A 25,960-nucleotide genomic window follows, 5' to 3' on the forward strand; every position below is an offset into this window, starting at 1 on the left:
ATTCTCATATATCCTCAGCACCGTCGCTTCCTAAGATTTCTTTATCAAGGAAGTCATTACCAATTCAGGGCTCTCCCCTTCGGGTTGACTTCTGCCCCCAGGGTATTTACCAAAGTGCTGGTAGCCCTAGTGGCGGAACTGTGCAAACAGGGTGTAAGAATACACCCCTAACTAGACGACATACTAATTTGTGCAGACTCACAACAGCAAAGCGTACAACACACAAATCTGGTCATAGAAAATCTATCATCACACGGATTCATAATAAATTACAAAAAGAGCAAGCTAACTCCATCTCAACGACTGACACACTTAGGCGTAGAGATAGACACACAACAAAACAAACTATTTCTCACAAGAGAAAAAATTGTTCTAATTTCATCACTAGCCAGAAAAACTTATGTTGCCAGAACATCCAAACTCATGTCCCTTGCCAAACTACAGGGACACATGGTAGCGTGCATACCCACTATTCAATGGGCAAGATTACATGCAAGACCCCTACAACGGCTCCTCAGGCCATATCAGAGGGACATACAAAAGAAAAGAGACTTCAACATTCTACTTACCAGGGACGCCAAAAACAGCTTGCAATGGTGGTCAGACCCAAGCAACCTATCAAGGGGTCTTCGGTTTATTTACCCAATCCCAGTTCAAATACACACAGATGCGTGCACAACGGGATGGGAGGCAACACTTCACAATCACATAGCCCAAGGAACTTGGTCTCCACAGGAACAGAAACTCCATATAAACGCTCTGGAGATCAGAGCGATTTACAAGGCCCTACACAGCTTCAAACAACTAGTACAAGGGAAAGACATACTGATCAGGACAGACAATGTAGCCGCAAAGGCACATTTAAACAAACAAGGAGGGTCCAGATCATCAACACTACACAGGAAAATACTTCCGATACTCAGGTGGGCAGAGACCAATCTAGCATCATTACGAGCAGAACACATAAAAGGAACCACAAATATACAGGAATATTGGCTCAGCAGGGAGACGATCAGCGAAGCAGAATGGTCTCTCCATTCAGACATCTTCCATTGCATCACACAAAAATTCGGAACTCCAATACTGGACTTATTTGCAAACAATACAAACCATCAACTCCCTCGTTACTACTCCAGGTACACACAGTTAGGAGACGAACGGACGGACGCACTGACAGCACCCTGGCCCAAGGGGATGCTATATGCATTCCCACCCCTTCCACTCATACCAAGAGTGCTAAGGAGGATAAGGACGCTGAAGGCACATGTATTATTCATAGCACCGTACTGGCCCAGGCGCCCGTGGTTTCCCACCTTAATTCAGATGTCAAAGAACAACATCTGGAGACTACCGGTCAAACCAGACCTCCTAATACAGGGCCCAGTTTGTCATCCAGATCCAGGATGGTACAAAATGACCGTATGGGAATTGAAAGGGACAGATTACATAGATTAGGATACACAGAGGATATAATTAATACCATCCAGGCAGCGCGCAGACCTTCAACACAGAGAATATATAACTCAACATGGAAGGCATTCACCAGATGGTGCAGGCGCAAAAACATCAACCCACTCAAACCACGAACAATTGGCATCCTTTCATTCTTACAGGAAGGACACAGGATCGGACTAGCCACTGCCACTTTAAAAAGACAACTAGCTTCAATAGCTACGATAGTACCACGAGTAGCGGGTTACAGAATAGCCAGACATCCTCATATAAAATCATTCCTTAGGGGTCTATCTATAACCACACCTCCTACAAGACACAGGTTTCCCACTTGGAGCCTACACACGGTTCTCACTGCACTTACGAAACCTCCATTCGAACCGCTTACACAGGTTGGATTAAAGTGGTTAAGGATGAAAGTCCTGTTTCTAACGGCGGTAACCACAGCACGCAGGGTATCTGAACTAGGATCCCTTTCTATGCGACCAGGACTCATTACCTTTCACAAGGACAAGGTAGTTCTACGACACGACCACTCCTTCATTCCCAAGTGTAATACAAAGTTTCACAGGGAACAAGACATAATCCATCCTTCTTTTTGTCCTAACCCTAAGACACCTTTGGAGAAGACTTGGCACTTGTTAGATGCTCGTAGGGCACTTCACATATACATGACCAGAACAGAAAACATCAGGACATCTGAGTCACTATTTATCAATATCTCCCAACCAAGAAAGGGTCAGCCCATGTCAAGGGCATCGATTAGTCGCACCATTTCCTTATGCATAAAGACTGCTTATAAGGAAAGCAAACTACCCATTCCTGGAGGGGTAACGGCCCATTCGGTCTGTAGTGCAGCCACATCCACAGCCTTTGATAGACAGGCTTCTGTAGAAGAAATTTGCAAGGTGGCCACTTGGTCGTCGGTGTCTACATTTGTTAGACACTACAAATTAAATCTCTACTCTTCATCCGATGCCTCTTTCGGGAGAAGAGTATTGCAAAGTATATTACAGGGTGTCTAACCCTCCCAGGGCGGGGACTGCTCTTATATGTCCCATCATAAAGATGCCCTTTGTCCCTCTGAGCCGAGAAAGAGCCTTGGCTACTTACCGTGAAGGCTTCTTCTGCTCAGAGGGACGAAGGGCATCTTGCCCTCCCAGATGTCCATCAATGGTTCCGTTATAATTATAGTTCTTGGTTATTGCTGAAGTTCATAGTTCGTATAGTTCTAAGTTACAATTTCATGAGGTATAACGTATTTCTTAGTTTTTCTACCCTACTAATATTCTAAGGCTTGGAAAGTGTTAGAACTGGCAGTAGAGGGCGTTTACCCTGAGAAGCCAGGAAAAATTTAAATATTAAATCCTGCCTCCCGAGCTAAGAGGAAAAGGAAACACCCATCATAAAGATGCCCTTCGTCCCTCTGAGCAGAAGAAGCCTTCACGGTAAGTAGCCAAGGCTCTATTCGGTTCATGTCCTGCCCACCAGTCACAAGCAAACTGATCAAAGTGTAGATAAAAACTTGGGGGCATTTTTCACGGTAGATTTTGCTTCTGTTTTGCCATGGACTAAAAAAACACACAATTTAAATGTTTTTTTCATGGCCGTGATTTATCCCCGTCAATTATCTGTAGTTTTGGTTTTTCATGGGAACAAAGCACGCTGTATTTGACAACGGTTTGGTCTGTCCCTTTTGCAGGAGGCCTCCCCTTCCAACAGGCTCATTGTTTATGCCTGCCCCCAGCTCCGCCCCAACTCTGCCCAGCAGATTATCTCATGCAGTTCACCAGCCCCAGCACAAAAAAACAAGCACCAGTCCCTCTGATCTCCTCCATTTTTCTTCCACCCTCGCTCTGTTCTGCTTTTGGAACAGTCAGATTCCAAATTGGGGTGGGGGGGCAAGGCAGCGCTTTCCTCAAAGCTTCCTTCTATTTTCTATAGGTGTGGAACCCATTGCCCTTTGATTGACAGGATTGGAGGGGGCATGGAATCCATTTGCCCAGAGAAGTGTTTAGCTGAAAGTGGGAATGGCGGGGGGGGAGGAAAAAGCCCCTGGATTGCACGCCGGCCATGATCCGGCCACATTGCATCGTGAGAGACTGGAGGGCTCCTAGCTTGCGTGCCAGCCCCAATCCAGCCAGTGTGCATGGCGGGGGGGGGAGAGGAAAGAAGGCCCCTGGATTGCGCGCCGGCCATGATCCGGCCACAGTGTATCGAGAGAGAGGAGGGAGCTAAGAGCAGGCTGGCCGCCACTCTTCAGAAGAGTGATGGGAGGGAGTTTCGCCTTGGGTTTTCCGCTCTCAGGATGCACATTTTTTCCATCTGAATTCTCAAAAATCCCCCCTTCCCGCTGGGGTAGAGGGGCATGGCGGGGGGGGGAGAGGAAAGAAGGCCCCTGGATTGTGCGCCGGCCATGATCCGGCCACATTGCATCGTGAAAGACAGGAGGGCTCCTAGCTTGCACGCCAGCCCCGATCCAGCCAGTGTGCATGGCGGGAGGGGGGAGAGGAAAGAAGGCCCCTGGATTGCGCGCCGGCCATGATCCGGCCACAGTGCATCGAGAGAGAGGAGGGAGATAAGAGCAGGCTGGCCGCCCCTCTTCAGAAGAGTGATGGGAGGGAGTTTCGCCTTTGGTTTTCCGCTCTCAGGATGCACATTTTTCCCATCCGATTTCTCAAAAATCCCCCCTCCCCGCTGGGGTAGAGGGGCCAACAGCCCCTTCCCTTGAACATCCCCCCCACGGGTCCAGCTGCCCTAGACTGAGCTGCCACCACCACCACCCCCAGCGCGCGATGAACACATGGCGTGGCCCCGCCGGTCTCCCCCTGGAGCCGTCCGTCCGACGTCCCCCTGGGCTTGGAGGTGTGGGCCCAGCTCCAAGGCCCATCCCGGGCAAGGGGCGGGGAAGGCGTGCGGGGACGGAGGGAGAGAAGTGCCAGGATTCTAGGCAGGCAGCAAAAGGGGCGGTATTCTTGTCCGAGCACGAAACTCCCCCAGCCAATCACCGTTCTTGGGGGAGGAGAAAGGAGACGTCCCGTGGAGCCAAGCAAACATTTTTTCATGGGCTTCCGAGCATGAAAAAATGGGGGGAAATACGGATCTCCAGTGAATAACCAAAATTTGACTCCGGCGCAAATCAGCGTCGAAACAGCAGCAAATCTCCGTGAAGAATACCCCTTGGACTGCAGGAACTAACATACTTTACAGTAAAGAGAAGAGACAGAGATATGTTCCTAGCTACATCATTAGCTGAGAGAGAGAGAGAGAGAGAGAGACTGACTGACTGACTGACTGACTGACTGACTGACTGTGGAACTTCTGAGAAAAAGCAGGATATCCCTGCAGAAGTGATGTCATCGCGCCAGGGACGCTCATTGCCTCTGCCTCGTCCGCTGGGCCTGCTTCTGCCCACCAACGAGGGTCAGCGGACAGCCTGGTGAATTGAGTAGTTGGGAACCCTTACTCTGTGTAAATTGGCTTTAGAACTAAAGACCCCTGGTTTTAAGCCCTAAATCTAAAATTGACACTACATTTTGAGTTTTCATCCCTTTAAACTTGTTATAGAGTTTTATTAATATCTAATTTTGAAGAGGCAGCAAGGTTGGGGGGAACAGCATTGCAGGGGGGAATATGAACCCCGCTCTATCCCAGCCAATGAGCCCCCGTGGTGCAGAGTGGTAAGCTGCAGTACTGCAGTCCCAAGCTCTGCTCACGACCTGAGTTCAATACCGACGGAAGTCGGATTCAGGTAGCCGGCTCAAGGTTGACTCAGCCTTCCATCCTTCTGAGGTTGGTAAAATGAATACCCAGCATGCTGGGGGTAAAGGAAGATGACTGGGGAAGGCACTGGCAAACCACCCTGTAAAAAAAAAAAAGTCTGCCTAGGAAACGTCGGGATGTGACGTCACCCCATGGGTCAGGAATGACCAAGTGCTTGCACAGGGGACCTTTACCTTTTACCTTATGTATTAGCATCAACTGTGTATGTGTTTGTAATATTTGTAACCAATTATCCTTTGTGCTTTTTAGGAAGCCTGTATTTTAGGCCCTGTGTTTTAAATACAATTGTGAACACTATACAATAAAAGTATATTCATTTGTTGTTACACTAGACAGTGTTTAGCTCAGCCCTTTTGGTTTCCCCTCACTTTCAGGTTGAGTTTCTTCCCCCCCCCCTTTTTTTTTCTTTAGTTGTACTTCACTGTCAGTGCCATAATATAAAGTACAAAATAGATTTATTTATTTAAAACATTTATTAGCCTCTTTTCTCTCTTGCAAAACTCAAGGTGGCTTACAATATAAATAAAACATTATAAAACACAATAAAAATAACAATTATAAAACCCATAAAAGTCACTATTAAAAAAAAAACAAATTAGGAATGCCGGTAATAAAATGTAAATGAATCAAATACAGTCCTAAATAAAACTGTCTTCAACTATCTCCTGAGGATAGACAATGAGGGAGCCAGGCATACCTGCCTGGGGAAGCTGTTCCTTAATTGTGGGGCTGCCATGGATAAGGCCCTCTCTCATGTACCCACCAACCAAGCATCTTTAATTGATGGGACAGTCAGGAGGTCATGTCCCCGCAATCTTAATTCCCAGGCAGGAGTGTATGGGAGAAGACATTCCTTCAGATTCCCTGGTCCCAAACCCTATAGGGTGTTAAAGTCAACACCAACACCATGAATTGGGCTCACGATTGGATCAGTAGCCAGTATAATTGCTGTAGTATTGGGGACATATGTAAGTTAGTCATTTATTACAATCATAGACTAGCAGAGTAAAACATACATGAACTGAGTGGCTACAAGACCCTATATGCATGTATGTGTGCGCACCAAAGCGTATCACTGAATCAATATTGAACCTTGGCAAGACTCAGAGCTGCACAGAATCTGGCAACTTTGTCCAAGGTTTCTGATTTAAGGTCTGCCAGAAGAAAGGAGTTATACCATTCCTCTGATGTTCCCAAGGTTTTTTGGAGGGTAGATGTAGTAAATATTTTTCTAAGATCATTATAGAAGGTACAGTGGAGCAGCACATGCTCAACATTGGGGATATAAGCTCCCTATAGCTGGCCCTGACTAGCAGTGTAGCCACAGTATTCGTCACTAGCTTGTAGTACAATAGATTGTACTGGTTGCTGAGGGGATGGTATGTATATTATAATATTGTTAAATAAATTATTAGAGCATTATTGCACTCAACAAGTAGGCAATTAAAGTATGTTGGTGAAAGGTAGATTAGTAAGCCATAGGTGCTATGTGAAATTAACTTATTAAGGAAGTGTAGTTTCTTACAGAGTAAAAACATGAGGGATTTATTAGCAAAAAATCAAAGGTGGGTCACCACTTTGCAAATATTCCTGTGTTTAATTTATTTTTAACTCTGTCTTACAAATCTTGTACCAGCCTGTAAGGATAACAGATTTGTCAGCTGATGTAGAACAGCTTTTTCCTGGACAGGAAAATACTTTCATCTGCCAAATAAAATGTTAATTATTATTTGACAAACTGCTTAATGAGCTTTTTATAAGTAATTTAGAGTACAATCCTGAAGTGGGGGTAGATCTGCAGTGGACAGGAATCAAATACAGAGCCATGCCACCTCCTCACAGGTTTCCTGGCCACCGCAGAGCCCAAAAAAGTATTTTAAAAATAAAATAAAGAAAAAAGGGGGAAATGCCTTATTGAAAACACCAAAAAAGGTGGCACAGCTCCACCACTGCTCAAGGAGGTGTTCCTAGGGTGAAAGGTCTGTGGAGGCTGCCTAAAGGCAGCGCCACCCGGGCAATGCCCCCCACACCGGCGTGAGCTGTGCTGGTGGCGGGGGCCATCAGCGCCTGGACACCAGTGTGTTTGCCCCCATGCCAGCATAGGTGCCACTCTATTCCGTGATAAGATGGCACCTACGCCAGTGTGGGGTCATGCCGGCCCCAACGGAGTTTTGCCTCCCCCTTCAGGAATGGGCTGCCCATCTCTGCTACATGTAGCTCATGATCCCTTAATAATTTCAAAATAATACAATGTAACAGCAATACCCTGAAAGTTGATTTTCGGTGATACTGTGACACCACACCTGTTTTTTAGTATACCCATTCTTGTTTTGGTTATTATTTTGATTTCTATTATTTGAATGTTTATTGAGAAACCTCAAGTAAAGCAACAATATTTAAAAATAAATAAATAAATATAAAATATAAGTAGCTTTAGAGTCCTTCAGACAGATAAAATTTAGAGTCTCTAGAGGACAGTTTAGATTAGACACTGGGATTGAAGACAGTTTTAGAATGATTCAAAGGCTGCATAATGTTGTTCCCCTGAGGGTCTATATTAATTCCTAGATGACCCAAGACTTTTTTTGCAGAAAATCCAAGTTGTGGCTTCTATGCAATAAACACACAATTAACAGAATAATTAACAACTTATCAACTTTCAACTTTCTCAAAATCTGCTTGGGATCGACTCTCTCATTAAAGAGTTGGAACAGCACTAATTAATTTGTCCAACTAATCTCTCTGGTCAAACAAGTTTTTCAGGTTTTTGAAAACATTACAAAAACCTGTAAAACCTGTTGACTAGAGACAGAAGGACAAAAGAGGTGTGATCATACCACACGTAATGATGGCTTAAAACAGGGGCGGGGAACCTTTTTTCTGCCAAGGGCCATTTGGATATTTATAACATCATTCGCGGGCCATACAAAATTATCAACTTAAAAATTAGCCTGCTATGTTTGGTCAGACCTTTAGCCAAGAGGCACGACCGGAGACGGCTCCGAGTGTCTGCCACATGGAGCTACTCGCTTTTGAGCTCTGCTGTCCCCAGCTGGGCCCAAGAGATTCAGGCAGGGCAGCATCCTTCTGAGCTAGAGATCTGCCAGGATCCATGAAGGGCCAGACCAAATGATTTCGCGGGCCTTATAAGGCCCCCGGGCCTGACGTTCCCCACCCCTGGCTTAAAATCATACAGCATTTTATGCTCTGAAGGAACCTGTTTGGAGTATGTTGCCTGAATTCTGGTTATAGACGATACATTTAAGAAGATAATTTCCCTTACTTTGGAACTAAATTATACATGCGAGAGGATTTCCTAGAATACACTTGTCAGGGCTCACCTGTTCTCCCATTGGTTGCTCCGTGTCGCACACTCCCCTTTTCTCCAACCCTCACTTATCCCGTCTTGCTCCTTAGATTGTCTTCACCCTCTTTCCTTTTTTGCTTTGCCTCAGACTTCCGAGTTATAGAGACCTCTCGTCTCTCTCTGTCACTCGTGGCTTCTTTGGAGGTAGACCGCTAACTGTCGGCGGCCATCTCCTATGCCCTTCTCCTCCTCGGCCAGCAAATCTACATCCCTTCTTAACCTTTTCCCTGCAGAACCTGCCCCACCCACCAATTAACATCTGCCCCCTTCTTTCTCTCTTTCAGGTGTTGTACAGTCACACCTGTCTGAATCCTCCTTCCAACCTGTCTCTCCCCTAACTTCTGGTTAACCCTTTGTTTTCCTCTTTCCTTCCCTGTTTGTGCTTCCTCTGTCTTACTGGCTGTCTCTCCTTTGTCTTGCGATACCCTGTCTTTCTCTCCATCTAATCTCTCCTGCAGTCCTCTCGTCTCTTCTTGTCCCTGCTCTTTGCCCCTTACTATCGTTCCCTCTGGCGAGGCCAAGTGGACCTCTCCGCCCAGAGTGCCAGGCGTGGCGCAACACTATTATAGATTGCATATGGGATCACATTTATTAATATTTTCCCATATAAAGTACTACCCGTACCGCCATAAAAGACTGCCAATTAAAAATTAAGACATGTAAAGGACTACGGTTCAAGTCTAGCCCCTTCTCTGACGTGCTTATTTTCTACATGAAGGGGGTCTTTTTAAACAGTTTGACACCTGCAGTCTTGTATGCTACATAAATATTATGTGAGTATATAGGTTTTTAAGTTCTGGTTGTACTTCATTTCATTTTTTTTAAGTGTGCCATTTACATTGCAGCTGCTTGAGATTAATTAGCCAGCCCTGACAAGCATTTGCTTTTGTTTTTTACACTGTTGACTTCACCAGCTGTGTTTCTTATTTGTCCCTTTTAGGAGTCTGTCATGATTGTTGTCTTTGGTTTTGAATTTATCGTACGCATCTGGTCTGCTGGCTGCTGTTGTCGATACCGTGGATGGCAAGGAAGGCTGCGATTTGCAAGGAAACCATTCTGTGTAATTGGTAAGTATTCAGCAGAGGCTAACTTCATTATGAATGACAACAATATCATCTGTCTCATGCCTGGGTGAAAACCTGAAGAATAGAATTCTACTTGCAGTCATTTTTATTTGCGTCAGAGGCCAACTGTAATGGCTATGATCTTGATAGGTGCATGGATTTTCCATAATCTCTCTGGAAAGGAAAAGATTTATACTTGTCTAGAATATATCATGTGCATCTGATTTATTGACTAGAGAATGCCACTGATGGCAAAGATGGTTGCATATCTTTTCCTTTTTAAAGAAGAGGATGGGAAGCCTGTCTGCTTGTTGTAGCCCCTACATTCACCTTAATGTCTAGTTGTTATAGTTTTTCACCAGGGTAATTGATGGTGTTTCTATATTGGCATTCCTTGTTGCATTTTACTTTACCTTGACTTTAACCTTCCACATGCATGCTTCCCCTTCTGTAGGTCACTTACATCTAGACCTAAAGGGGGTGTTGGTTTTATAAGGATTGCTTGGGCCCATTAGCCCTTTGGTGAGAAGAACAGTGAGAAAGAATCCTTGCTCAGCCTTGAGGAGAGGAGGAAATCCTATTGTCACAGTGGAAAAGAGTTTCCATTGAAGCCTGTGAGTGCAGATTTAGGGGGGAATTTCAAGGGAATTGGATATTTTTGTGAGAGGTAAGGTAATCTAAAGACACCCCCCTTCTTTTGCAGTATGCTTCCACATGATTGGAGTAATGGAGGGGGACTCTGGATTGCACGTGGCAGGGGATATATCCAGTATAAAAAAACTCAGTCCACACTTTTGGTACTGATCATGTCTCTCCCAGGTACTGAGCATGTCTCTCTTATTTAAGTTTCACATTCAGACTTTACGAGACTTTTGAGATCCATGATCAGATCTTACATCTCTTTAAATTTACTTTAAAAACAGCTATGCACGTGGGGTGGAGGCTAGAGACTGGATTAGTAGTCCAGGATTGGCAAGGAGGGAGATTGCTAAATTTTAAATGTGTATTCTTGACTGGTCTGGAAAAGTCTGTTAACCTCTTACTGTAATTTGTTTCTGGGCCATACATTTGGGATAGAAGACTGCTTCTAACCTATATACCAGCTGCGACAGTATTTGAAATTAGGAAAATCAACACTTTGGGCATGTGCTGGAGGAGAATATAGCAGTAGTTTTCTCAAAGTGACTCATTGATATGCCTTTCTGCCTAATTTGGACCCTCAAGAAGGCAAACAGTTAAAAGACATTAAACATGAACTTTAAAAACAGTGCACATATAAAAACAACAATTAAATCAAACAGAAAAGAGAGTACAAATGTGAATTACACATGTTTAATTAATCCAATGCTGCTTAATAAATCACCCATCAAAAGACAGGGAAGACAAATGTTTCTTTTAAAACAGAAATTGTCCTTGGACCCTCCTATCTGCGAGACCCCTAAAATATGGATCTTACTAATTAATGAATCTTTCTTTCTTTCTTTCTTTCTTTCTTTCTTTCTTTCTTTCTTTCTTTCTTTCTTTCTTTCTTTCTTTCTTTTATTTGTTTATAATTCCCCTTTCTCACTGGGATTCAGGGCAGACTACACAATCAATAGGATGGGACATTCAATAAATAATGCAATAGGATTAGGCATGTAGAACCAACTAGAAATCTAAAAACAGAAGCAAAGCTTAAGTATTAACATGACACATTAAATGATGCAAAATTACATCGTAGGATCCTACTTACAGTGTAACATTATTGCCCACATAGAAAAGCCCTCTTGAATAATTAAGTTTTGTATAGTTTGCATAATGCCAGGAGAATGGGAGCCTTCCTGACTCTTCATGCAGACCATTCCATAAGATAGGGGCCACATCAGAATAGGCAAATGTGTGGGCAGTTGTTGATTTTGCCCATTTGTAACTTGGCACCTGCAAACGGCCCTCTTCAGATGAGTGAAGCTGTCATGGTAGAGAATAGGGGTCTCACAGATAGGAGGATCCAAGAACTATTTCTGTTTTAAAAGAAATATTTGTCTTCCCTGTCTTTTGATGGGTGATTTATTAAACAGCATTGGATTAATTAAAAATGTGTGATTCACGTATGTACTCCCTTTTCTGTTTGTTTTAATTGTTGTTTTTACATGTGCACCGTTTTTAAAGTTGATGTTTAATGTCTTTTAACTGTTTGCCTTCTTGAGGGCCCAAATTAGGCAGAGAGGTATATCAATATTTTAAATAAATAAAAATAATGTTATACTATTAGGTGCACCATGCATAAGTTCTCTGCATTTCATTAAAACTCCAGATGGAGAGAACAAATGCAATGGAGCATGTCCTGAGCAAGTTCTGCTAAAATGGCTGGGTAATGAATCGAAGAAGATCACAAGCAACTGCAATGCTCTCTCCAGCTCACGATAACAAATTAAACGAGCATTGACAGAATGGTCTAAAGTAATTTAGTGCTGAGTCAGAAGCTGCATTCAAAAGTCATAAACAAGCCATTGTTTGTTTATGACAAAAAAAAACATTAAGTCCATAAGCTCACATTCCCCCTCCCCTTTTTACTTGTATTCCATGGAAGCCTTCCTGACTTAGAACTAATTGCAATTTGTTGTGACATCCAAATCTGGCACTTTTTCAATCTACAAAACAGGGTCTTAAATCAGAATTAAACCATAGTTTGATTGCATGAAACAAACTTCAGTTTGTTTAAGTGTTCAATTCAGATGTTATAAGAAATTGTGATTAGTTCTAAATCAAGAGTCTTCAAACAGCACTTGAGGGGAAGAGGGGGAAAGTATGCAAACCTGGGGAATGCCAAGATTTGTTCTCATCTTGAAGAAACCATGGATTGTGTGATTTCCTCATGGTATGATTAAAGATTGCCTCCTTCCATGTTGTCCAACCCACCAGTTAAAAACTGTCTCATAAACAGAGGTGGGGCAGGTGGCAACCAGAGACAGAGATTTTTCAATAGTGGCTCCTTGCTTATGGAATGCCCTTCATCTTTAGGCTCACCTGGTGCATATGTTGCTTTCTTTAAGGTGCCAGGTCAAAATGTACTGCTCACCCAGGCTTCTAATTAAGAGTTTGATCTTTTGATACTATTTTATTCTGGAAATTGTTATTTTAAGCTGTCAGTAAGACCATGGTCTGTGTTTTTATGCTGGGCTGGGTTTTTATTGCTAGATGTTAATTAATATCTTATACTGTTTTTGTTTTGTAAACCACATGGGCAGTTTCCTGGAGAGGTGGCACAAACGTTTTCTTAATTAATTAATTATATCTAAATGCAAACAGAAAACTCCAAATGGCACACAAAACATTAAAAATCCAATAATAAATTATGTATATAGTTTGCTATTCATTTACTACCTGGTGCCTCACTTTGCCAAATAGTACAGCATCCCTCAAGGCTGTGCATACTTCATATCCAATGATTATTAATCAGGAGTGAGCAGTCCAAAGAGAATGAAAAAAGGAGAATTCCAAGGATACGTCACCAATTTCATATATATTTGCATCCATCCTAATCATTTAAATGAAATTGATCTGTCCTTCACTTCTTCACTCTCCTTCATTTCTGTGTTTGAGGTATGAAAGGTAGACATTCCATCCCAATGTTACTACATTCACAAATAAAACTCGGTATTTGGGAGGAAGAAACAGAAAGTTGATCATCTGAGCTGCTGGCCACAAAGAGAGTTCTGCCAAATAATAGTCCCAGAACTTCAATTTAAATTCATTCCAGCTTTCTGTCACACTTTGACCTTGGAGCAGCCCCATTGCCATGAAATACCAGCATCCAAAGAATGGAGCAAAGCCCTGGTCAATTGCTACCTTTACGATGACAACTTTAATAGTTTTAGCTCCTTTTCCTGCAGCTATTTTGTCTATCCAGAAGTACCAGTAATGTAGCAGTGGGCCCATGGAGCATCCTGTAATAAACATGTGAGATGTACGGGCAGTATCCCAGTTTTTTGTGGGCTTTAGCCTTCTCTCCACAGATTGCTGAAGTACATCTGCAGTTCCAAGTAACAAGCCAGAGCTCACTGTATTGGTAATGATAAGATAACGACCTGTGAAGAAAGGCTTGTACAAGTTTGCTAGTGCAGCAATGTGTTTTGTAGCACGGCCAAGCATCTTCCTCTTTTCTTCTCTCAAATAAATGCAGACAGGTCAGGTAACCAAGGCGAGAGAACTTTCTTGACCTTTAATCTTCTTTCCCATTCTGAGAACTCTCTTTTTCAGGAACTGTTGTATTTCCACAGGTTTTATTCAAGTGCAAGTAACTCTTAGTAAAGGTCAGAAGAAAAAAATCAGCTTAGGTCAGGTACATCACAGGATTCTAGTAAAGAATTTTACTTTTATGCTTTATTATGATGTCACTGCTGATCTTCAACATCTTGCTGATTATTGTAATAGAACAATAAAAATAAATTGAGCAAGTGTTCTTAAATTGAGCAAGTGTTCGTAAACATCTGTGGCAGGAACTGCCACACATAAAATTTCAAAAAAAATTTGATGACAAAAAATGTTTCCAAAATAATCTACTTTAGTATTTTTAAGCTTGCTAATAACAGTTAGTCAACTTCTCTATTACAGTAGGGTTGAAAGTAGATGCTATTAAATACATGGAATCTAAAGTTTAGAAGTCCGCTACATGTTTTCTAGTAATTCTAGTACATCAGAGATTGGAGCAGTTCTAACCCTGGTTTTACTGATAGTTCAGCCTTATTCTCCTCCAGTTTAATTTGGTCAGTATGAAAGACTGTTCCTACCCAATATAGTTGTTTATACTTGTTCTAATAAAACTGGACTTCTCCTTGAATACTTCTATAGTTGCCTGAGGCTGTGGAATTTTTGCACTGAGCAAGTGTCACCTATTCCACTCTCCCTTCTTCCAAGTAACACTTAGCACAGGGGTTCTCAACCTTTGTTAGCCTTGTGGCAGGAGTTTTAGGGGCGGAGCCTGAAGGGGGTTGGGTTTGGGGAGGGGAGGGACTTCAATGCCATAAAGTCCAATGCTCAAAGCAGCCATTTTCTTCATTATGCATGTCTTTTCCAACCTTTAGAAGTCACTTTGCTCTCTCCCTGCATTTCCCCCTCGTTTTCTGGATGCTGTTTCTGGCAGCATCCAAAAAACACGGGGAATACGCGAGGAGAGAGCAAAGTGACTTCTAAAGGTCGGGAAAGACGTGTATAATGAAAGCAAAGCCTCAAAGTAGATGGGGAGTGATCGCCACAGAAACAACCCATGCATAAAATACCACAGTGAATATCAATGTAAATGCTTCCCAAACCCAACAAAGCCCCATGTAGTGGAGTATGTTAGCTATATTAACATTCTCATGAAGGGGAAAAAATGAAATAAATGATAAAATGTTTCCAGTATAGTGTTTTTTTGAAAACCCAATGCTACTGGTATGGGGGAAGGGAAGTGCTTTGGATCTGCTGCAGTTGAACTCAGGATAGATTTGCACAATTGTTTATTGTTGGCACCCTTTTCCCAGATTGTTGTGGTGATCCATGGTTGTGACACTCTGGCAATTTCAGTTCAGTTTCTCTGTGTCAAGAAACCTTCCCAACAGGAACTGACCACTAGAGTATTCTGTATTCATAACTGCAGCCATGCTGGATCCCATTTTCCATTATGCAGTCCCAGGTAACTGATGCCTGCACGTGAGTGACACAACCACGTGGATTTCTCCCATGTAATTGGTATCTAGACTGTCAATTGCATGGTAAAGACCCATGGTATTTTCCCTAGCCACAAGGTCATATCATTTACCTGCAGCCACGTGGGATTGCATAATGGAAACGTGGCTGTAATACAGATGTGTATAACAAATATTTGAGTGGTATCCACAAACGTCACTTCTTTTCATAATGAAAGATTCAGAAGACCTTGAGTGAGAACAACAAAGGAGGGTGGCTTCAAAGAAAGTACCTTTGAAATATATGTGCTGTCTTTGGCTACATGTTGGACAGGTTGTACCCGGCATCAATTTCTGCCTTCTGGTTTGTCCAGCATTTATAGCTATAGTAGCGTTTTAATTGGAAATGTCTGTTGTCAAAAAAGAAAATGTGTTCCTGCCATTTATTCATGTTTTTGTTTTATTTTAAAATACTTACAAGCCCACTTTTCTCTCAGATAACTGAGTGACGTAGGAGGCTACCCATAAGAGGCAGTTTCTGTTGTAGAGCTCTGCCTGTGGAACACCGTCATACAACTGTTCATTTAGCACCTATTTTTCAGTTTCCAGCACCAGGCCAAGGTTTCTCAATTTTCCCATAGACTTTTGGTTAATTTTTTTTCTGTTGCTGTGAACTGGCTATTGTTGTTATTGTTATGCATTGTATATTGATTTTGCTTGTGTTTTTGCATTTATGGTAGTACTGAATTATCAATTAAATTGTAATGTTATGCATTTAATCTGGAAGAGATGCAGACTACAAATATGATAAATAAATAAAGCTGTGGCCAACTAGTATTGAACTTTTATGTTTTGTGGCAAATAGATAAGGCAAAACTGGCTTCTTTGGTTTGCCTTAACATTTACTTCTCAAACTCAAAGCTCTATCAAGTAAAGTTTAAGCTAGGGAGCAAATAGTCTCATATATGCTTAATGTTTGTATGAGATGAGACATGTTAAAATCAGCTGATGATGAAGCCTAATAACTCATGAATTTATGCAAAAGCTATTTGTTTCACAGTTATTCCCCCCAAAAAAATTGAATCAGCTCTTAAGAAGACACAATCTCTTGAATAGGCAGTTACTCAACCTTACGGATAACATCAACAACACACCCACTAATAGCGTTACTTTTTGCTATGAGAAAAATTATGGTGATATTAGAAATAGTGGTGATATCTGAACAACTGAATTTTCCATTATACAACTAAAAGAATTTCCAGTTATCAAGCTTTTATGGGGAAATATTCCCATTACCTTTTAGTAATATACCTCACTTTTCCATGTCCCATTACCTACCCATCTTTCCCACTTACTCTAGCAAACAAGCCTCTAGCTTTGCTTTACAGGAGAGGGCAGAAGAGAAAAGCAAAGGACCTGACAGAGGAACAGGCAGAATTTAACTATGTGTGTGCTTGTCTGTAAACTGTTACCAGTTGTGATCAGGGATACATGCGGACTAAAGACAAAACCATGTGAATGCAGTCCACTTCCCTATTCAGCCCAAAATCACAATTTGGTGGCATAAGGGGGGAGGAGTCTTTCTACCACCTTTCAGTCCTAGGAGCTCACAAGTTCACAAGGTTGAAAGAGACCATAAGGGCCACCCCGTCCAACCCCTGCCATAGAGGGAGCTGATAGTTTAGGATTTACACCCGGTAGCATGCCGTAGGAGTAATGACTAGCATCGTTTGACAAAGTGACAAGGCTCCTAACACAAGTTTGGAACAAGTACTGATACCCTGAATATGAATATGATAAAATTGGAGATAGTTTTATTATGGGGAATAATTAGCACGCTCAGTCACAATAATATCACACAGTAATGAGTGTTACAGTGTCAGCATTAAGATACAAATATTCCAAAAAGTCATGCAAACACTATGGAACTTGTATCACCGAAGAAGGGAGAAGCAAGAGGCCAAAAAATAGAGTAAGAGGGTGAAATAGGGGCTTACAGCTACCTATCCAAGGAGGATTCAGGCACCAGTCCAAGCCCAGGACAGGGATCCCAAGCTTCTGGGAAGGCAATACATTCAAAGGCCAGAATAAGAATTGTGTAACCACAGGCACACTTATATTCTGGAGCAGATCATGTGTGCGTGGCCAACGTTTAGCAGCCATCCAAGCACAAATCCAGAGAGGGAAACACAAGGAGGCATATATTGTTTACCAGGAATGGGACTGTGCCTCTTACAGGACAGTGTTAGTCTTCGGTGGGCAAAGTTTCGACTTGGAGCTTGATACTAGCCTTAGTTGTACGGCTAGATAGTTATAGGGCTAGATAGGGCTAGCACCACATTCTTATTTCCTAGGCTGCTCCTTGATTTGCTAGAGGTGAAAAAGATAGAATATTTGCAAATAAGGGAAGAACAGGGGAAAGGTGTGTTGGAGACAGTCTTCGTGGGAAATGCCTTTCCAAGGCAGCCAGAACCTTTGTACTAAAGTACCCTTTACTGAAAGACTCTTATTAATGGCCTGAGAGCTATATAGAGGGAATGATTTTCTCTGCCATTATCACCAGTAAGTATAATGAGATTTTGTGGAATTACAACTGCTTTTGCCCCTTTCTTGTTTGAGGGATGACCCAAAACCTGTTTGCTGAGTCTCATATGACTGGTAGAGAAAAGCTGGTCTTGATTGCCAAAACAGAAAGGGAGAAAGGTCAACAAAATGGAGGGTTAATGGCAACAGAGTGTTTGTATGAGGAAAAGAGCTATGACTGATGTGTATACACACTTGTTTGTGAAAAGCTTAAAGGTGTTTTGTAAAAGTTCACATTACTCTCACTTGTTTATTAAAAATGATGCCGTTGTGTCTGAACAATAAAAGAGAGATTCCTGACTTATTACCAAGAATACTGTGAACATTAGTATAAATTCCATTATGTGGCTCAAAATCAATGCGGTCTTTGGTAGGAATAAACCTATAGCAGTCTCAATGAATAAGAGATGCAAGTAAGTAAGACAAAAACATATCCTTTATTAGATCAACTTTAAAAAAAAATTGTAGGAGTATTCAGATCTTTCATTTACACAGATTTCCATTTGATAGCGTGGAAATCTGCTAAATCTTACAGCAGGGTTAGGGAATCCCAGGCACATGTGCTAGCACCACATCACACCATTTTGCTTGGCTCTCAAGGTCAGGTATCCACTCAACCGACCAAAACTCTGGTAGCACTGTTAGAGCCAGCAGTGCTGGATAAAACAACAGGCATGCCTTATGCCTGTCCAGGAACTGCACCGTCTCCAGCCAAGTGCCAGGCGAATCCCTGAGATGCTGGCAGCAGCGCTGGCTTGGCTCTCTCCAAGCACATCTGGCCAAGAACAACCCTTGCCCTCCCCCCCAATTTGTTTGCCAGCACACCAGCATCAGCATAGGTAGATGTTGCATGCGTTTCAAAAGGTTGCCTTACAGCAAAATTGGTTAGAAAAGAATCAGAAAACCATGTGATACAAGGAATTATCAGTGGGGGGGTCAGCTATTTGCCTATCTGTGTGCAGAAACAATTTGTGAGCTCAAACAGATACTTCTGCAAACTTGAAGGACCCCCCCCCCCCGGTAGGCAGACAAATCTGAAACAAAAAAATATATGGGGGAGGGGGATAAATCCCCCAAAAAACAAGACCATTAGTGCAGACAACACAGCAGTGATGGTGTTGTAGGCTGGAGAGCTGGCAGGGGTATGGCAGGAAGGAGAAACTGCTGTAGAGGAGAATCTGACCCTGCCACAGGAATTGCCCCCTGCTTGGCCTGCCCTACCTGTGAGGCACCATGCTGATGAGAGACAGCCAAGCACCACGTGAATGAGGTGGGGGGGAGCAGCCAAGCGCCACACTGACGATTGCGGGGGGGGGGGAACCTGGATTGCCCATAATTTTGGATTTAAATAATTGTTTCCAGTTTGGTCTCAGGAAGCTGGCATACACCAAAGCAGATGAGAGCCCCATTGAAATACATATGAAATGTATGTATAACAGTGCCTGGTACAGGACTTTTTGCTTGCAAATTACTACAAATATTGGGTGAAAGGGCATTTGCTTTGACAGAAGAAGAAGAAGAAGAAGAAGAAGAAGAAGAAGAAGAGTTGGTTTTTATATGCCAACTTTCTCTGCCACTTAAGGGAGACTCAAACCTGTTTACAATCACCTTACCTTCCCGTCCCCACAACAGACACCCTGTGAGGTGGGTGAGGCTGAGAGAGAGTGACTTGCCCAAGGTCACCCAGCTGGTTTCATTTGTAGGAGTGGGAAAAGAAATTCAGTTCACCAGATTAGCCTCCGCCACTCATGTGGAGGACTGGGGAATCAAACCCGATTCTCCAGATCTGACTCTACCGCTCCAAACCACTGTTCTTAACCACTATACCATGCTGGCTAGTGTTGGCTGATACTTTATTTTCTAATGTGTAGGGATATTATTAAATCCATTTGCTTTACTTTTCAGATTCTTAAATTTCGCCATTGCTCTTGAAAGCTTTGTCTATAGGTGATAGTTTAATGCTTTACTCATCATGGCATTATTGCTTCTCTAGATTCTTTGTTTTAAAAAAACCTTTAAAAATGTTTTAAGTGCATTGCTTAAATGTTAACTCCATAACCCAGTATTACAGCTAATTTACCCAGATTAGGTACAAAATTTGCAAGAGCTCTTAGAAAGTGACTTGCTTTCTTCCTTTAGTGTTAGCCATGTATTCCATATAAACAGGATTTTAATCCTGTCTTTGCAGGCCAAATCAAGATATAATTGATTTAAGATTACAAAACAAAATATTCTTTATGCTCTAATCACCATCTTCACCCCGTATATTACTGATCAATTTGAGTACATTAATATATTTTGTAATATATTTCTTTCAGACATCATTGTTCTCATCGCTTCAATAGCAGTTGTTTCTGCAAAAACTCAGGGTAACATTTTTGCAACATCAGCACTGAGAAGTCTTCGTTTCCTACAGATCCTTCGTATGGTGCGCATGGACCGAAGAGGAGGAACTTGGAAATTGTTAGGTTCGGTGGTTTATGCACATAGCAAAGTAGGTACCCATCCCTGTGCTGTTAATTTGTCTGACTGTCCTTTGTAGTGATTTGTGCTAAGATAGAAAATAAAAGATTCCAATGAAGAGTTGAAATTTCCTACACTTTTAAAATTATGCAGAACATTACTTAGACCTTTCATAATTGGTTATACATATCTTTAACTATTCTAAGACCAGGAGTAAAAGAAGTGAGCAACTACTTAGGCATTCTCCAGGGAGCTTTGCGTATGTAAGTGCTGTCAAGTCACAACCAACCTACGGCAACCCCAGCAAGAGGCTTTCAAGCAAGGGAGAAGCAGGTGGTTTGCCATTGCCTTCTTCTGCAGAGTCTTCTTTGGTGGTCTCCCATCTAAGTATCAAGATCAGGTTATACCATGCCATCTTTCCTCCCCCAGGGGGTTTTGGCCTTGTGTTTTTTGAATAGCAGCCCCCACTCTCAAGGCAAGCTTCTTCGGATGCTGAAAAGACTTTCAGCAGAGGTTTTTGGAAGGCATTGAGGCTTGTTTACTGTTCAGATTTTCAAAGTTATACATTCCACTGGGTACATCCAAGCTCTAGGGCATGCCTAAAGTAAAATTTAGATCAGGGCTTTAAAATGCAGGCCCTGAAGAAATATTATTCTTTACACTGAGAATTTGATCACTCGAGGAGATTTTTTCCTTTTTATACAGCATGCTGTGTAAATATTCCAGTAAATGTACTGAGCTCCAGCTAAGCTGCCATACTGACTTTTTAATTCTTATTTTTATCCTATAGGAATTAATCACAGCCTGGTACATAGGATTTTTAGTACTCATTTTTTCATCTTTCCTAGTCTATCTGGTGGAAAAAGATGCAAATAATCAGTTTTCTACATATGCAGATGCTCTGTGGTGGGGCACAGTAAGTACACCACACATTATTTCATGTTTACTAGCTCCATAGACTTGTATCTTTAATAGTATTGGTTTATACTTGTTCAAAAAGTAAGCTTCATACTTTAGACTGTGCACATTACAGTCACAGGATTTATATGTTCTTTTAATAATTATTGTTTTTTATCTTAAGACAGTTATACAAATATCCAATTATCTCATTGCCATGAGGCAATTAACCATACCATCCTGAGCCAAGTTACACCCTTCACACTCCCTCTGATGCTACTTTATAGCTCTGTAGCTCATGGCAATGGTGGCTTTTACCAGCATAGTGTAATTGGTCAAACTGTTATGTGGAAGGACTTCCAAGTTCAGTGCATGATATTTGTACAACATCCCAGGTAGTGATGTGCTGGCACTGCTGTAATTGTGACCTGTCTTGACTGAATCTCAGGTAGTGATAGAGACAGCCATAAGATCAGGTCTCAAGTCATATAGTAGTAGCTGAATTAAGTTTTGGAATTCTGAAGCTTCAAACTATGTGGTTCTGCATGATAGAATGGGGATACCAGGGATGTTCCTTTTTTAATGATTTCGTTAAGAATTAGATTTCACTAAATTTACAGCCCATTCCGGGGGGGGGGGTAGATCTGTGGCAGCCTCAGAGGCTTCCCAGACACCACTGAAAAAGAAAAAGCTTTTTTAATAATAAAAAATAGGGGGAAAGGGGGAAATGCCCCATTGCAAACAGCAAGGCTGCACTACTGAAAAAGGTGGTGCAGCCCCGCTGCAGCTCAAGGGGGTATTCCTGGGGAGGAAGGGGTTAGGAAACTATCATCAGCACCGCCCCTTGGAATGCCCTGGGAACTCCCCCCACCCCCCGACACTGGCACGGCCTGCTGCTTCTGGAATTTAGATACCGGTGCAGGGACTGCAGCGGCTGAGGCCCACACCACTCCACGGTGTCCAGGCACTGGCATGTGTGCCACCCAGGACAGTGTAAGTGCCAATTATCCCAGGTTAAATGGGCTCTTACTGCAGCACGGGGTCACATTGGCTCCTGTGGAGTTTCAGCTCCTGTGGAGTTTCAGGAATGTGCTCTTAGTCTTAGTATGACATTGTTCAGAGCTGAATTGGCTGTACGATCAGTATCATTAAAGTAAAGATTTCAGTAAATCAGCTGCATTGTAATAAAATAACATATTGGCCATATTGTAATAAAAATTGTACTAATATCACTTATTACATTTTAATATTTTTTGAATTGACTGTTTAAGAGTTAATTATAATACATTGCTTCATTAAATAATATATCTAGGGAATGAATAGCCCATTGACTACAGCAGTTTCAGATGTAACCTTGACTGATAATGAAAAAACAGAGGTTTTAAATTCTTCAGAATTATTCTGCCTGCATATGCGCAATATTTTGATTCACTTTTTATTTTTGCCATAGCTGCATAGCTGCTACCATGTATGCATTGTCATATACAAAGTCAGGCACATCCACAAAGATAAGAAAGAGCTCTTTTCAATGAAGAGAATTAATTGATGAGGTTCCCAAAATCTTTAACCTTGGTTGTTTATCTCTATGCAGATAAAGTGGTATGGTTGCTGTTTCCCTATGGCTGTACCTCACAGTGCTCCCAGTAAACTATGGAAAAAACACATGGGAGTTTCCATTTCAGTGCTTCAGTGAGCCAGTACATGATCTACTATCCCACGTGATTTCACTTTTTCAAAATGTTATTAGAGCTGCATGAGATACAACCACAGGAAAGCAATAACCATGCCATTTAGTAACACATGTATTTGTCTCTTCAGTCACCTTTATGAGAAGATAATTGTGCAGTTTTCACTTGAGAACAATTTCAGTTAAATGCCTCTATGACGGACAGTTCACTGCAGATGCATTATACCAGTCTGAGAACCCTGATTGACAGGGGGTTTAAAAAGAATCCTACAGTTGACCTGAGGGAGTCAGTTGAGAGTGTCAGTTTGGAAGGAAGGTGGGAGGAGTAAAGAGTGCAGTGAAGGATCAGAGAATACCCTGAAATAGAGAAGTGGAACCAGTAGTCCTTCCCTGAGGGAAACAGTTCCTGTGAAAGATCAAAACCACTACATTTTCCCATCAAATTATCTACTGAATATAGTTATACAAAGTTTCCATAATTCCTGTTGCCTTTTCACCTGCCAAGTTTAAAACTGAAACCTCCCTGACAGTGTGACTTGACCATTACCCCATAATAGCGAAATAAAACAGTTTATGTGTTGTGAATTCCTGTCAGTCTGTCATGTGCCGTATTCAGACATATTCCGACAAAGAGTTTTTTCAGTTCCTCAGCATACTAGACTGGGTCCGGATATATCTATATACAGTTTAACATCTAGGGGACAGACAGAAAAAAGAAAAGAAAAAGGAGCCACTCAGCAAAGTAAAAAGGGAGGGGGGAAACGCCATAGCCTCTCCATATGAAATTGAGGTGATGAGGTCTACACATAGGATGCTGCTTCTGCAGGAATGCATTTATAATTCAGGCTTTGAGCATCTGAGTACATAACAAGATTACGTAAAATCAAGGTTTAGTATCTAATTCCTCTTGTAGTTTCTGAAGCAGAAGTTTCTGCTTTCATGAAACATAATCAGAACAGTCCTATATCTGGCAAGAGAAACCAGCCCATTAGTCTTTCTACTGCTTTTCAGTACTAATTAGCCAACACAAGTTTGTGATAGAGCTAAAGGGATATGGCCATTTCCTCTCTAAGGTGTTGAGTGTCATGTGTTCTGTTCCACCCTCCTTCACAGCTACTGATTTGATAGAAGTAAAATCATTCACAGTTCTGGCACATAACAACAAAACCCCTGAATTTGTCACTATTCCATACTCACACCCACTCCAGCACAATTGTTGAAAGAATTCTATAGGTAAAACTAGTTAATTAGATTGAGGGAAAGCCCCTCTAGTGGTGCAGGGAGAATGACAGGTATGGGGGAGGACTGGGAAAATAGTGCAGATATGGGCAGAGCTGGGAAAGATCCACACTTTCCTGTTCACACAACTTTGCTATGATCTTTTCCTATACATCAGGATTAGGAAAGACTGCAGCAAAGGTGGGGAAACACTGGAAGGTGAACAAATGCCATGATGTTGTATGGAAGTAGGAAAAATAAACCTACGGCACATTCACAGCCGTGTCAGACTATAATACCAGTATCAAAGCAACCACTGTTTCAGTTTGGTCCTCAATTAAGAGTTTATAATCTAAATTAGTTCTCGATGCAGAAAACATTACAGTGTAAAGGAGAAATCATCCTTAGAATCACAGAATCATAGAGTTGGAAGGGACCGCCAGGGTCATCTAATCCAACCCCCTGCACAATGCAGGAAATTTGCTACTACCTCCCCACCAACAATCCCAATGACCCCTACTCCATGGCCAGAATAAGGGGGGGGGGGCTCCAGGATCCCTGGCCAATCTGGCCTGGAGGAAAATTGCTTCCTGACCTTAGTACTCTTGGGAAGTAAAGATATGATACCTGTATATTGTCTAAGAATCAAACTACTGTATAGCTGGAAAGTAACATTGTTGAAAGGAAGTAAGGAATCTCCGACACTCTTAAGGGTGCAATGATGCTGTTGGGGCTTGAGAACCTTTGAAGTGTGTGAGATAACAGGTTGAATATTGTTCTTTGAGAAAAAGGTGTTCCTGTTCTTTCTTTCTAAGGCCTTCAATTATAGAAACATCTACAGGGCCTACAGTACATTTTCCTGCTGCAGAGACTATGCGCCTGCAGTGTCATTAAAGATAGATGACAGTTGGCTCTATTCTGCTCATGAGTTCCTCTTCTTTCATCAACAGTGTGTGGCAGTGGTAGCAATCTGGACAAAGATCAGATTATTGAGGTTCTTTCCCGATAAAACAGGCTGATGCCCATTTACTGAGGAAACAACTTTGAGAAACTGGAAAATATTTGTTAGCCTTTTGTTAAAATTTTACAGTATATATATATATGTATTTATTCTTTACCTTTACTGAGCCTTTCAGAAGTAAATTATGTGGCATCTTTTAATTTTTTTAAGTATATGGATTGGGCCTTTTTTATCCATGTGAAGCTGCGCCCCATGTGAGTTTTATGCTTGTCCTATCTGTGAGTTCCTTAAATACATGCAACCTGATTGCCTGGATCAGGGTGCAGGCATTGAAACTGTATGTAGATGTAGTAAACCAAATGCAATCAGGCTAACTTCTCTATGTCCGAAGATGGGCGTAGGGTGGGGTTTGAGACACTGATATGTCCGTTGGCATCAGCGATAGCATGGAAAATATATAGTTTAAGTGGGAACCCACAAGAAACCTATGGGAGTGCCCATCCCATTTCCCCCACCTTTGATTCCTCTCTCCCCCCTCTTCTCTCAGTGTCTCTCTTTCTCTCCCCCACTCCCTGTTACTGTGTCTCTCTCCCCCATGTCCTTCACTCCTCTCTGCCCACCACCCCATCACTCTTTCTCTCTTTCTGCCCCCTACCCCATCAGTCTTTCTGCTCCATCTATCTCTCCCACTCTCTTTTTCCGCCTCCCCTACCCCATTACTCTCCCTTTCTGCATTAGCAGATGTGGCTTGCCCAGCCCCCAGCCTAGGGTTGCCAACCTCCAGGTACTAGCTGGAGCTTTCCTGCTATTACAACTGATCTCCAGTCGATAGAGATCAGT

At 42.2% G+C, this 25,960-nt stretch overlaps 1 protein-coding gene across 1 annotated transcript in view; it reads left to right on the forward strand.

Moving 5' to 3' along the window:
• KCNQ5 (potassium voltage-gated channel subfamily Q member 5) overlaps positions 1 to 25,960 on the forward strand; it is a 363,854-nt gene that overhangs the window by 287,296 nt on the left and 50,598 nt on the right. Inside the window, exons 3-5 of the mRNA XM_056856609.1 lie at positions 9,543 to 9,669; positions 20,213 to 20,388; positions 21,148 to 21,273. Coding sequence (XP_056712587.1) covers positions 9,543 to 9,669; positions 20,213 to 20,388; positions 21,148 to 21,273 — 429 coding nt within the window. The remainder of the gene's footprint in view (positions 1 to 9,542; positions 9,670 to 20,212; positions 20,389 to 21,147; positions 21,274 to 25,960) is intronic.

This window comes from Euleptes europaea, chromosome 10 (assembly GCF_029931775.1).
Source record: "Euleptes europaea isolate rEulEur1 chromosome 10, rEulEur1.hap1, whole genome shotgun sequence".
Classification (NCBI taxonomy): Eukaryota; Metazoa; Chordata; class Lepidosauria; order Squamata; family Sphaerodactylidae; genus Euleptes; species Euleptes europaea.